Below are 14,678 nucleotides of genomic sequence, written 5' to 3' on the forward strand. Positions count from 1 at the left end.
TAATAAGTACAACTTATCAATATTTCAAAAGTTAGAACAAAAATACATTGCTAACCAAATCACATGGACCAAAAATGTAATTTACCTTAACAAATAAGCAAAACACAGGACCATTTTTATAATTTTGGGTTATTTCCATAAAAGACCTTATATTTTGATTTTTTTTTCTTTTTAGACCTAGAACTTTTTTATTTTTCGAAAAAGACCCAACTTTTACCTGTTACTTGTTATTTCAGACCCTAGCAGGTCACCAACAGGTAAATTAGGTTTTATTTTCATAAAAGACCCTATATTTTATAGTTTTTTTCCATTTCAGACCTAAATGTTTTTTTTAAATAAACTCAACTTTAAAATTGGTTATAATCTTCAAGACCAGATATATAAGGTACTTCTTGACTACACCGAAAAGAAAGTATACATGTATAAACTAAAAAATGGTATCTAATCTATTATCTTTTGAGCGAATATAACCTAGAAGAATTGCAAAATTTTATTTTTGTGTAAAAGATATAATTAAACTTTATCTTGGATATATATTATATCATTAAACCTGGTATATTGTTTATAAAAATGTTATTATTACCGCTAATAAAAAGTTTGATGTTAATTTGATATTTTTTGGTAACATGGATAATACATGGCTAGGAAGAATCTTTTAGCATAATAACAACTTTTTTTATTTGTAGAAAAAAAACATACCACGTAATTTAACAAACTGAATACAAAATAAATTTTTTTAGTTTGTCTATTATACTAATTTCGTGAGTTTGGACATATTTCCCTCTCTCACTTTTCTATATTATTTTTTGGTCGAATTTTTTAATCAACTTTTTTAGAACAGTTAACAAACACACTCACTATCATACTCCTAAACCAAAGTCATAGAATATTTTGTAGCATTAGCCCATTATTCACCGGGGGGGGGGGGGAAGTGGGCAGCTGCACAGGACCCAATTTCTTTTATTATATTATATTATATATATATACATTTATTTTAAAAATAAAAAACTTATAATAGCGATAGGGGTCATTTTTCCCTGATTCGTCATGAGCATTTGAGGATATATACATCTCCAGGACCGGCCATGCCATTATTGAATAATATGTTATAATTATATCAAATACATACATAAAAATATTAATCCTAAACATTCGTAATAGTTTTGTTTAGATATATCAGATTCAAGTTTAAGACATTCTTAAAAAATGTTAACATCACATATAAATACATAAAACTATATTATGAGAATGAAACCATTTGAGCATAAACTGATGCAAAAGTTAAATCGTTGTATGTGTAATGGTTTAAAAAAAATGTTTCATGCGTAAATCAATACGATGTCAAAAGATGCAAAAGTTAAATCGTTGTCTATTATTTAAACTAAAAGAATATAACTATGTTTTTTATATCCTGACGAAATTAAGCTACATGAACTTTGTGTAGTGAAGAAATAGCTTTTACAACTACTTTTTTTTTTAAATATACGTGGACAAAGAAATTGTCCAATCATAAATAAATGTAGACATAATAATTACATTATTTAAATCGATGCCTATGTTTAAACTAAAAGGATATAATCATGTTTTTTATACAACTAGTCTTGAAATAAAAAACATTTTAGGTCTAAACCGGAAAAAAATATAAAATATAGGGTCTTTTATGAAATAAAAATACTTAATTTCCCAGGAGATGACCTGTTAGGGTCTAAAATAACAACTAACATGTAAAAGTTGAGTCTTTTTCGAAAAAGAAAAAAAGTTTTAGATCTAAAAAGAAAAAAATCAAAATATAAGGTCTTTTATGGAAATAATCATGTAATTTTTGTTCGCGTCCGAATAAAGTCGAACCAAACGATGATTTTTATGAGCAAACGATGGTGGGCCTGCAATGGACGTTATCCTTGGTGGGAAGTGGCAAGGGTTCTTATATTCGAATATTTGAAAAAGGAAAACAAAAAGGAGACGCCTCCATTACCACCAATTTCCCTAATACGTCTGAAACCCCTGGCACGCCTGTTCTTACCTCTACTCTAGTATTCTCTACACCGCCGCTGTTCAAAACCCCTAATTAGTAATATCTAGCGTTGGAGAAGGTAAACTCTCGCTTATATACATGATATAAGGATGTTAGCTTTTGTAATTCTGTTAATTAATTAGTTTTAGAAGCTGCGATCATGTTTTGATTAAACAATTTAGAGATTTATGTTACTTTGATACGTTTGATGTTACTTTATCTGTAGACGTGGATTGTACATGTTAATTTTTAGGTTTGGTTGACTCTAGGTTTTATGCTGAAGTTGTGTATCATCATCAAATCAAAGTTAGGTTTCTCATGATCCAAACATCTGTCGTTAATTGATACTTAAAATTGAAGATATAGATACAGTAAAAGAATAGGGACACCGATTTCTAGAACAGTTTTATGTTTGACTTGGATTTGAAGAATTTGAATAGAGAATTGACAAACTTAATAATAAGCACTACAGAGTACAAATAGTGTGTTTTTTTTGTCAAAATAACATGTTTCACATCAAATTTGCATTTAAAAGTTAAAACTGAAAGATTTTAGGTTTGACTTAAATCTCTGAATGTTACTGCTTCTAGGAACTAAGTAGATGTTTGACGAATGATGTTAATTAATGATTTCTAGGGTTTACAGTTTATTTTTATGAAATATGAGAGATGATAGTGTTTTTGGGTTAATTTTTAAATCTACTTGATCCAATATTTGTACTCTACTAATGGTTTGTGGATTTGGTTGCAGGAATGGAAGTCAATGGGAAGGATGATGATTTGAAGACACCACTTCTGAAATCCTCAGATGCTGTTGTAATTGATATTAAATCAGTCCATAGTGTCAATCAAGGGATTAGAACCATTACATTCAAAATAGGTGGCATAGAATGTGCATCATGTTCATCATCCATTGAATCTTTACTTCTGGATCTTAATGGTGTTCAAAGTGCCATTGTGTCACCACTTCAAGGCCAAGCTGTAGTTAAATATGCTCCAGAACTTGTTGATGTAAGCTCCCATTGTTGCCTCATGTATTTATTGTCAAAGACATTTTTTTGCAAAAGTATAATACTATAATATCATGTTTTCAGGTAAAAGCAATCAAAGAAACTGTTGAAGATGCAGGATTTGAAGTCAAAGAATTTACAGATCAAGACATTGCAGTATGTCGACTCAGAATCAAAGGGATGATGTGTACAAGCTGCTCTGAGTCAGTTGAACGTGCTCTTTTAATGATTGAAGGTGTAAAAAAAGCTGTTGTAGGCTTAGCTCTTGAAGAAGCAAAGATAAACTATGATCCCAATGTTATAAACCCTAATCAGATCATTGAAGCAGTGGAAGATTCCGGATTTGGAGCAGATCTCATAGGCTCTGGAAACAATGGGAACAAAGTTCATATAAAACTCGAAGGTATTGTTTCTGTAGAAGACATGAATGGAATCAAGAATTCCCTGGAATCACTAAGTGGTGTCAATGATGTTGAGATTGATGTGGAAGGATGTAAGGTGAGTGTTGGGTATGATCCAGATGTGACAGGTGGCAGGTCAGTTATACAGTTTGTTCAAGAATCGAGTACTCATTATCAGGCAAGTTTATTCATTCCAGAAAGAGGAAATGAAACTGAGAAATCCCATGAGATTAAAATTTACAGAAATCAGTTTTTGTGGAGCTGCTTGTTTTCTATTCCACTTTTGATGTTTTCTATGGTGCTTCCGATGATTCCTCCTTATGGGAATTGGTTAAGTTATAAACTTCATAACATGCTTACTGTTGGAATGGTTTTGAGATGGATCCTCTGCACACCTGTCCAATTTATTATTGGTAAAAGGTAAAGTTTCTAATGTTCACACATTATCGTAATAATAAGTAATATATACTCAATTTTATTTCAATTCAGGTTTTATGTGGGATCATATCACGCACTAAGGCGAAAATCTGCAAACATGGATGTCTTAGTCGCACTTGGCACTAATGCAGCTTACTTCTATTCCGTATACACACTAATAAAAGCCCTAATTTCCGATGCATTTGAGGGACAAGATTTCTTTGAAACAAGCACAATGTTAATATCATTTATTCTCTTAGGAAAATACTTAGAGTCAATCGCTAAAGGAAAAACATCCGATGCTTTAGCAAAGTTGACCGATCTCGCTCCAGACACAGCTTGCCTTTTGACCATGGACGATTCCGGAAACACCATTTCAGAAACCGAAATTAATTCCCAATTAATTCAAAAAAACGACATTTTAAAAATATTCCCCGGAGCAAAATTTCCTGTTGATGGGGTTGTAATCGATGGACATGGTTACGTGAATGAAAGTATGATCACAGGCGAAGCTATTCCAGTTTCTAAAAGTCCAGGCGACAGGGTATGGATAATGCGAATTTACATCTTTACCCTTCCCCCCAATTTAAATGGTTTTTTTATGTTTTTTTATTAATATGAAATAGGTTATTGGTGGAACTGTGAATGAGAATGGATGCTTGTTGATTAAGGCAACTCATATTGGATCAGAAACTGCACTTTCACAAATTGTTCAAATAGTTGAAGCTGCTCAACTTGCTAGAGCTCCTGTTCAGAAGCTAGCTGATCAGATCTCAAGGTTTTTTGTACCTGCGGTCAGTTTTTTTTTGCACAAAATAGCAACATACTTTTACTCTTTTTATACCAAGTTTGACCGGAAAAGTCAACGTTGACTTATTTTCAGGTTGTTGCAGCTGCTATTGTGACATGGCTAGCGTGGTATATTCCTGGAGCACTTGGAATTTATCCCAAAAGTTGGATACCAAAAGCGATGGATGAATTTGAACTTGCATTACAATTTGGAATATCGGTTTTAGTAGTAGCATGCCCTTGTGCCTTAGGTTTAGCTACACCTACTGCAGTTATGGTTGCCACTGGTAAAGGTGCGACACAAGGTGTCCTTATCAAAGGTGGAAACGCACTCGAAAAAGCACACAAGGTAGGTGTGATTAAAAGACTAAATTACCCTTTGTCTCTAAGCCAATACATTTTATTAACATAATTTGGATCATGTAGGTTAACACAATCGTATTCGATAAAACGGGAACGTTAACATTTGGTAAACCTAAAGTCGTGAATGACGTCATCTTCTCCGAAATTGAAATGGAGGAGTTTTGTAATATTGCGATTGCTGTAGAGGCGAATAGCGAACACCCGATAGCAAAAGCGGTTGTGGAACACGCGAAAAGCAAACTGTCGAATCGGGAATTTCAAACCTGGACCGGGACCGGTTCAGTGGTGAAGGATTTTACGGTCCAACCGGGGGCTGGGGTGGGGTGTAAAGTCGGAGAAAAAACGGTGTTTGTTGGGAATAAGAAGCTTATGAGGTTGTCTAATGTGGTGGTTGACGTGGAGGTTGAGGATTATTTTACGGAGAATGAAAAACTGGCTCGCACGTGTGTTCTTGTGGCGGTTGATGGGAAGGTTGCCGGTGGTTTCGCCGTCACTGATCCGGTGAAACCGGAGGCGGCGCTGGTGGTTTCGTTTCTCCGGTCAATGAATATTGATAGTATTATGGTGACCGGTGATAACTGGTCGACTGCAACCGCCATTGCAAAAGAGGTTGGTATTGAACACGTGTTTGCTGAGATTGATCCTTTGGGAAAAGCCGACAGGGTAAAAGACTTGCAGGTAATTACAAAATTGGTCCCTGTATTATCTCATTTTCAACAGTTTACGCCAAAAAGATATTTTTTTTTAATGTTGGTGTTTTGCTATGTTAGGCAAGAGGAAAAATAGTTGCGATGGTGGGAGATGGAATAAATGATTCGCCGGCGTTGGTTGCGGCGAACGTGGGGATGGCGATTGGGGCAGGGACTGACGTGGCAATTGAGGCAGCTGATATAGTGCTGATTAAAAGCAATTTGGAAGATGTGATCACAGCCATTGATTTATCTAGAAAGACTATTTCTCGGATTCATCTTAACTATGTGTGGGCCCTTGGTTATAATGTGCTTGGGATGCCAATTGCTGCTGGAGTTTTGTTTCCGTTCACTGGAATCCGGTTGCCTCCTTGGTTGGCCGGGGCTCTCATGGCGGCTTCTTCTATCAGTGTGGTGTGTTCGTCGTTGCTTTTGCAGACTTATAAGAAGCCATTTACGTATTCGAAATGAGAAAAGGTTTTGTTAGTTTTGGTGTGTTTGCATAAAAGCTCCTAAAAGGATGGAAATGTATCTAATTGTTTAAAAGTATAAATTTGATAAATATTAGACAAAATTATAAAAGTGGTCCTTGTAGCTTGTTATTTTTTTAGTTGAGATCCAAATTTTGGAAAAATTATGGATGTGATTTTTTTCTTTTCTTTTTTCGCCTACTTTCAGAATTTGGTCTTTTGAAAAATTTAAAATATCTATTTTATTCTTTTTAATTTCTTTTCTCATAATTTTTAACAGTTTTATCATTTTTATTGAAAGAAACTAAAAATAAAGTCTCATCCCCATCGCAACCTTCCTCTCTCGTTCTCTCACACACAAAAACATCAATTTGCTAATCTTGATGACACAACAGAAGAAAACCGACTTGGATAACACTAGATTAGATTTGTAGATTTGGGGCGAAATCGAATTTTGTGTGTTGGTACTTGATATTCTAAATCACGAAATTTGGGATTCGATACCCTGGGTACCGATGCTGGTATCGAAAGTTGGTATCGTATCCGGTACCAATATCGTTAACTTTAGTTCGGTTTGGTACTCAATATCGTTTTTTCACCGATTTTGATACTTGATATTCTCGAGTAACTACCTAGTATCATGTTCATCCCTACCGTGAATGCACAAACTCACGGTTTCAAACCGAAAACCCACAAACCTAAGCCGAAAAACCGACATATACAGAAACCAAACTCATATGGGTTTTGAAACCATAAAATCGACTTCTAAGTTCTATGGATTGGCAGTGGCGGAGGCCTTAAGGGGCCAGGGGAGGCCATGGCCCCCCAGCTTTTTTGACTAAGAACAGGTAAGATGTAGGGCTAGAACATTATATCCTACAATAATATTGAAAATATTTAAGATATTCTTGTATTCTACCAAAAAATCATTAGTTTTTAAGTGAAATATAAGATTAAACTTCCAGATTTGAGAGGGAACTGTTATAGTTTTTTATCCCATAAAAATTTCAAAAATAAGAAATCTAAATCTAAAATTCAAAACTTAACAAATCGTAATCCTCATTTAAACTCACCTGTTAAAAAAAAAGCCCACAAATTCTCTTCAATCTAAACTTTTCTAGAACCTACAAATAAGAGAAAACAAAACTTCAAGTAAAAACCAAAAAACCCTAGTTGCATCTCTCCAGTCTCCAGTCGCCGCTTTAGAGATGGCTCCCTTTTCTGCAGGAAACCTTTGCTCCACCACGCCCTTGTGTGTTTGACCGAGCGCTCATCTCGCCCATTTCGACTTTGAGACCTCTTCGTTACTGTATGTATAATACTCTCTCGAATATTTTAGTTTTGCTTTTGCCTCTAAATTTAGATAAGCTCTTTGTTTTGTTTTTGTTGCTTAGTCAAAATGCTATGTAAAGGTAGAAGGCTAAAAGACTTTTCTGGTGTCAGCTTTTGTTGCGCCCTTTGTTTTGTACTTCAATTAATATGCTAGCAATAAAAATCTCTTGTTTTTTTACTTGGTTAATTTTATTTAATTTTTGTCTTATGTTAGGGTCTATACTATATATAATATATATTTGTAATGTAATTTAATTATTTTATTAACATTTTAAGATTGTCAATTATATTAGACCTTTCGAGATTCAATTCTATGTGTTTAATGTGATTTATAGGTTAATTATTAATTTCAAGATAGTCAATTTTGATTAGTTTTTTTTTATGATTTTAGCTTTATTAGAGAATAAAGGTATATTGAACATTTATGTAATTTTTAGTTAAAAGGGACTAATCAATAATATGGATGGATATATTGATTGAATTCTATAACCTTATAGAGAATAATTGTAAAATATGAATTTGTTTCTCATTTCTAATAATAACATACTATGTAAAAATATAAATTAGCTTTTGAAAAATCAAAACAAATATATATTCGCCTTCTTTGGTATCTGGCCCCCCTAGTTTTAGTGTCCGTGTTGCGCCTCTGTGGATTGGGTTCAGTTTTAGCCAAATAACCGACTCATGTTCATCTATATTTAACGATCTTCTTCACCAACCCAGTCCTTTTCTTTTTCGTTTGAATTTTTATGGTGACAATAAATGGTGGTATTGGCAAATAAGAGATAACTGATGTTGTTGGTCTTCTTTATTAGCACAAAAACTCATATTGGGGTAAAATGAGAGAGAGAGAGAGAGAGAGAGAGAGAGAGAGAGAGAGAGAGAGAGAGAGAGAGAGAGAGAGAGAGAGAGAGAGAGAGAGATTCATTTTATTTTTTTAATAAAAATGGTAAAACAATTAAAAATAATAGGAAAAATAAAGTAAACCAGTAAAATAGACATTTCAAATTTTCTAGACACCAAATCCATAATAAAAGTAGAAAAAAATAACAAAATTCATGATAAAAATAGGCCCAAAACACCAAATCCATTACTTTTTCAAGGTTTGTACCTTATCCAAACAAAATAAAAACAATATCTACTATTTTTGCATTTTTGTGAATATTAAGTTACTAATAACAATAATTTTTATATTAGAAAAGGCGTTATTTATTTGATACAAAACTTCATAAATAGTCCTTATAGTTTTTTAGATTTTAGGTTTTAGTTCTTAATTTTCTTGGTCTCATAAAATAAAATGCCCCTTTGATTTTTATTTCTATCCTGGTTAGTCATTGACCAATTTAAAATGAGTTTTTTTTTTACTTTTTTAAATTTTCTTTAATTGAATCTATTTAAAATAAATAAAAAAAATAAAGAGTAAATTACACAATTTGTCCCTCGTTCAAGTGTCAAATTGCACGTTTAGTTTTTATTTTCAAAAATTAACTCGGACCGTCCCTGTAATATTTTATTTTCACTCAAACAGTCCCTGGCGAACATAAAATGACTATTTTACCCTTTCTATTTTATTTTTGATATATTTTTTGATTTATTTGTTATTAACAACTTAAAAGAAAAATAAAAAATAAAGAAAAACAAAAATTGAGCCCACCACCACAAACACTTATCTCTTACGCTAACCCCACTCATACCCATATCCTTTAGTTATCTTCTTCAGTTCATTTTCTACCTCCGGCAACCTCAAAATACCACCGGACCACCGCAAAACACCGTCGGACCACCGCACATCACCGTCGACCACCACCACATTTTCTCTCAAAAAACCGTCGACGGGGATGATGCAATACAGAGAGAGCGCAAGAGAGACGGAGACGGAGCTTCCATTGCCACGTGTTCGCAGATCTACACTCCAGGTGGTGGTTGTCGGAGGTGGCTTCTTCTTCTCCACCCGAAAGAAATGTACCCACCCTCATTAGTCGTATCTCTCATGTCAAGAACATCACCGGAAACCACCGTTGGGAAAGACAAAGATGATTTGAAGAAAGATCCCCCTAGAAGCAGTCACCATCGTCCTTCTCTCTAACCCCATCCACTGTCTCCTTCTTTCTCTCTCCTCTCATCTATGTGAACCCGTTAGAAACTGCCACCATCTCGGCAAGAAACCACCATCATATACTCTGGAAACCGCCACCATAGATCTGGATTGCACTAAGAACCCTAACTTCGAGATTTTCCAACAAACTCGTTTCAGAAATCGTTTTTGAAGCTTCTCAACACACTTGACTTCCAGATTTAGATTCAAGATTTCTAGATTTGAAGTTTCATTCCCCAACTTCTTTGATTTCCCTTCATCCCCAACTTGTGTTACAGATTTGGTGTTGATTTTGGTTTCGGATATTGGGTTGTTTTGGTTTTAGATATCAGTTTGATTTTCCAATTCTGTACTGCTCGATTTCTTCAAGAACCTCTTGAAGTGTTTTATTTTGATTTTCAATCTCAGGTTTTGGTTACATGTTTCAGGATTGTTTGACTTTGATTTACGATTTCTGCAATGCTTGGTTGAATTTTATTTGCAAGAATCTCTTGAGTTGTTTGATTTTGATTTTTGATTGTTTAAAGAAACTATTGATTTTAGTTTGGGTTTGGATACAGGTTTCAAGATAGTGAAGATGGAGTAAACAAGAAGGTGGGTGGGTGGCGGTGGTGGAAGAGGAAGGAGAGGGTGATGGTGGATTATTTCTTTAATTTTTTTTAATAAATTGTAAAACAAATGATAAGTAAAATAAAAATTAAATGGAAAAGGGTAAAATAGTCATTTTATGTTCGTCAGGGACGGTCCGAGTGAGAAAAAAATATTACAGGGACGGTCCGAGTTAATTTTTGAAAATAGGGACTAAACGAGAAATTTGACATTTGGAGGAGGGACGAATCATGTAATTTACTCTAATAACAACCCTACCCCGCCTCTATTTACCCACAACTTTCTCCCTCTCACTCTTCGGTATTTGGAAGTCGAGCAAATTGGTGTTATTGTACGTTAACAGGAAAAAAAGGCGGCTTGGAAAACTCCACAATAACAGTATAATCTTAAAGTAGGAGAGATGAAAAGACAGGAATTTGCAAGTTGAAAAGATGAAATCTGAGATGCTTAATTTACATATTCAATTTCATAGTACGGATCGAGCTCTGACACCGAAACCGGTGGCAATGGTGACAGGTCGCCGTTTCGTGAGAGTTAAGGAGGCGAAGAAGTATTAAACACAAATTTTTCAGTGACCCGTTGTTTCCTTTCGGGAGTTTATCAGTAATAACGGCTATATAACTTGACCGGGTCCATCTATACCTAGTCCTTAGCATAGTTAGTCACGTGTATGTACTCCCTAATTATAAGGAGCTAAGTTAGGTTTCAGTTTACTCTTTTCCATGTATAAATTAATGTATATGTTCAGAATATCAATATACAAAAAATATTTTATGATTCACTCTGTACTCTCTCATAATCAGCAATGCAATCATCGAAAGAAAATCACTTTTTGAATCACCGAAGAGGATATTTCGGAAATCAAAAAGAAAAATAAGGGGAAAATGGAAAGGTCTTTAATTTATGCTGTACAGTTGATTGGAGATGGTGTTTCACATGTGCAATCGATCATGAATTTGGTGGTTACGAATCTAACAAACTACTTCAACATTCCTCCTCAAGATTCCGGTTTAGATTCCTATGTTTCGGTTATACATGACGTCGAACACCCTACTTCACCTCTATTATTTGTTCAATAATTTTTTTTTTTTGGATATGAATTAGACTTGGATTGTTTGATGTTTTTTATTTGATTCATCTTCTATTGGTGAGTTGTAAGAAAATTTTATGGTTCTTGATTATTAATAGAGATTTTTGTTGATTTTGTGGTTTTCAACGAGGGTGTTGTTGATTTACAGAGGGAAGTTAAATTTATTTTCTTTTCTATTAAAGGAACATTGGTTTAAGAAAAATATAAAATAAATTAAAAAAAAGGTATAAAAATATTTTGTGGGTAAGGAACTCAGCACGTTAAAAATTGAAACTATAAGTATCTTCCATGAGACCAAAAGGGTTAGAAACCAAAACCCAAAATTTGGGAAACCATAGAAACCATTTATGAAGTTGTCTTTATTTGATTATAAAATTATAATATATACTAGAGGCGAGCATGATGGGGTTTTCAACTAAAACCGAACACATCAATTTCGATCTTGTTTTCCCTTTCCGGGTAGATCTTCTCATTGACAACAATAGGTATCGGCCATAACCAAAGAAATTCTTTTTCAAATGAGGTAATTCGTTCGCTCCAATCACGACTTGCTAGTAATTTATCCTTCAATCCCAAAAAAGCAAGAATGAATGACCAAACCCGGCCCAATTTCCTTATTTTCTTATTCCCACCAGGCGCTGTTAAACCCTTCACCTCCTTCTGATGATCATTTCACTTCTTCGCCGCGGGAACATCTCTCTACTTAAAAGAGGGAACGAAGGCCCCGACCAATCATCGTGAAGAGAACCAATAAGAGCCAAAGGAGGTGATGAAAAGACCTTCTCTATGGCCCTTTTCTTGCAGCTTTCGGACTTGACCGATCATGAAGAAGATCATCCTCGCTCGGTCACGGGTAGATAAATAAAGGAAAAAGCCTTCTCTGGAGCATGCTCATGACAAGATCCCAAACTCCTACTTTGAAGGTTGACAGCTGGTGCATGGACCTACTTACCATGCTAGTTGACCAACTGCAGCGTTTTCCCTTTTATTGATACTACCAAGACGATTTGGATACTTGACTTCTAGATGCAATATCTTCACTGTTCTGTAAACAAAACTTTCGTGTTCATTCTAGCTGTCAACCAGCTTCATCATTACCATACAAGCCTGTGGTGGACTACACCATACCTTTCTACAATTTCTAAGTAGTATCCCACCTTTGGGCTTTGTAACTTTAGAATCGTAATGTGTGGTTTTCAAGTGGTGTGGTTTTGCGGTTTTTCCAACGATGTGGTTTCAAGTGGTGTAGTTTCGATTTTAAATCGGACAATGAAATGGTGCAGTTTTAATATCACAAGAGACCATAAGTGAAATATTTTTTGATTAAATTTTTAGCATATAACTCTTTACCCAAGACGCTTAGTCTAGAATTATGAAACAATTTTTTTTTTACCTTTTTAGGCCACAATCGAAAGTTTGGTGAAATCATAGTCTTGGTCTACAAACACAATCATAACCCAAACTTTTAAATTATTATGAGTTATAATGATGTATTTTATATTTTTATTTATTAACTAAAACAATCACTATCTTAAACATCCATAATAACATAAAAGAAATAACATAACTTTTTTTTAATATATATAATTATAATGATGTGGTTCAGTTTCTAAGGTTTTTGTCAAATTAAAAACCGCTCCATCGGTTTTTGTATTGGTTTTTAGTTTTTTCGATTTTGGTTTGTTGCGGTTTTTTCTAGATCGGTTTGTTGTTGTCCACCCTTAATATAGACCGCTAAAATATGATTTTGATTTTACATATATGTTTTTAATAGAAATTAACAGATAATATATTAATTTTAGATGCAACTTGACTTTAAGTTATGACGAGTTACATTGACATTTCTTTCATTGCATGGTAAATGTGTTGGTTGGACAGAGAAATTTGTACTTGAAGAAGAAAATGTGATGGGAATGAACCAAGAAAAAAGTTATGATCGAAATTAATCAAAACAAAACTTGTTTAAACTCAATTATGTTATGATGAGGATATGAATAAATATAAATTACTATAATTAACCATTTTGAAAGAACTCTGTTTTATTATTCTTTTTTACATCCACTAATCGCAAAAGATAGGTGTATATAAAGCGCTAGAAGGAGGGCTTGAACCTCCGACCTTGTGGTTAACAGCCACACGCTCTAACCAACTGAGCTATTCCAGCTTTTGTTTTTGTTTCTTAAAAGCGGTTACTTGCAGATGAAATAAACAAAAAGTGTGAAAAAATATATTTAAATATTCAAACATTGTTCATCGTCCTTATTTTATAAAAAAAGTTGACTACTATTTTAATACTGCAAGTTTTTAAATCTTTACTTAATCAATTGATTATTAATAAATTGTTTAAGAAGATAAAAAATAGTTTTACCTAATTAATTTTTCTTTGCTCGTTATCATTCCTACTTAACTTCCTCAAAATGGTATATCAATTAGTCTTTAGTGACGTTTACGAGGAGATTACATGAATATGGTTGAAGTATCCATACTCCTAACATTTTACATACCTATAGGGTGATCAATTTGCGAATAAAAGTCTAAGATAAAATTCCTAACATTTTAAAAGAAATTGAATGTCAAATCATACGAAAGTGTCACATGATATACAAAAGACAATAGTTCAAATAAGTAAATATTTTATGTTCAATAAGATGTCTTCTAAACGTCCTTAAAATCTTCAATGTTACTAATAAACCCTTACTAACATGAAAATATATCAACGTAGTAGGTTAGACTTAAAAATTCTAATGATTATAACTCGGTGTTAGACATCATATATGGATAATATCTAATGAGTAGCATCTTACTTCCCTTTTTATATGTGGATACCTCATGATGCTTACACGATCGTGTAAAACCCTTACACAATCGTGTAAAGCCTCTGGATGCACATTAAGGCAACATGTTTTACACCATATACTTTATAATCTATAACTTTTTCATATAGACTCGGATCTTGATGAATTTATATCCACATAAATGTCTCGAAGTCAACTACAAATTTCTTGTAGAAAACATCCACAAAAATGATCTACATTTTTAATTACGATACAACAAACATAAGGGCATATAATACTTTTAACATAACAACCAACAAGTACATGTTTTTCTATCACTTTGTTATATGATTTAACAAAATACCTAATGACTAGATCTCAATATAGGTTATATTAACCACGGTAATACTCACTATGTTCTCATACCTAACCAATTATTTTATGATGTGTTCAAACTAAGAGATTTGGTTGAAGACGAAAGAACTTATGGATATTTAGAAGACACACCGACTAAATGTAAAGATATTGTTATTTTAATCATTATTTTTTGATTGTGTTACTACACCCTCGTATTTTTCAAACTCTGAAAATCTTAAACTATTTACAAGATTTGAATATTTGAGATC

At 33.5% G+C, this 14,678-nt stretch overlaps 1 protein-coding gene and 1 non-coding gene across 2 annotated transcripts; one reads left to right on the plus strand and one right to left on the minus strand.

The window, feature by feature from the left end:
• Positions 1-1,896: 1,896 nt before the first annotated feature.
• On the plus strand, positions 1,897-6,292 carry LOC145157524 (copper-transporting ATPase HMA4-like). Its single transcript, XM_079076554.1, has 8 exons — positions 1,897-2,093; positions 2,765-3,024; positions 3,108-3,844; positions 3,914-4,385; positions 4,468-4,635; positions 4,725-4,979; positions 5,057-5,671; positions 5,764-6,292. The coding sequence occupies exons 2-8, from the start codon at positions 2,767-2,769 to the stop codon at positions 6,151-6,153; spliced, it is 2,895 nt and encodes a 964-aa protein (XP_078932680.1). The 5' UTR covers positions 1,897-2,093; positions 2,765-2,766; the 3' UTR covers positions 6,154-6,292.
• Positions 6,293-13,368: 7,076 nt separating this feature from the next.
• Positions 13,369-13,442, minus strand: TRNAN-GUU (transfer RNA asparagine (anticodon GUU)). The gene has a single exon. It is a non-coding gene; the product is annotated as a tRNA-Asn (tRNA).
• Positions 13,443-14,678: the final 1,236 nt, after the last annotated feature.

Source organism: Lactuca virosa, chromosome 1 (assembly GCF_052849685.1).
Source record: "Lactuca virosa cultivar CGN04683 chromosome 1, Lactuca_virosa_CGN04683_v6, whole genome shotgun sequence".
Taxonomy (NCBI): domain Eukaryota; kingdom Viridiplantae; phylum Streptophyta; class Magnoliopsida; order Asterales; family Asteraceae; genus Lactuca; species Lactuca virosa.

Coding starts and splice junctions, on each gene's coding strand:
- LOC145157524 (XM_079076554.1), top strand. CDS start 2,767: ATGGAAGTCAATGGGAAGGATGATGATTTGAAGACACCACTTCTGAAA. Junction 3,025..3,107: donor ATGCTCCAGAACTTGTTGAT/GTAAGCTCCCAT, acceptor TCATGTTTTCAG/GTAAAAGCAATCAAAGAAAC. Junction 4,386..4,467: donor CTAAAAGTCCAGGCGACAGG/GTATGGATAATG, acceptor AATATGAAATAG/GTTATTGGTGGAACTGTGAA.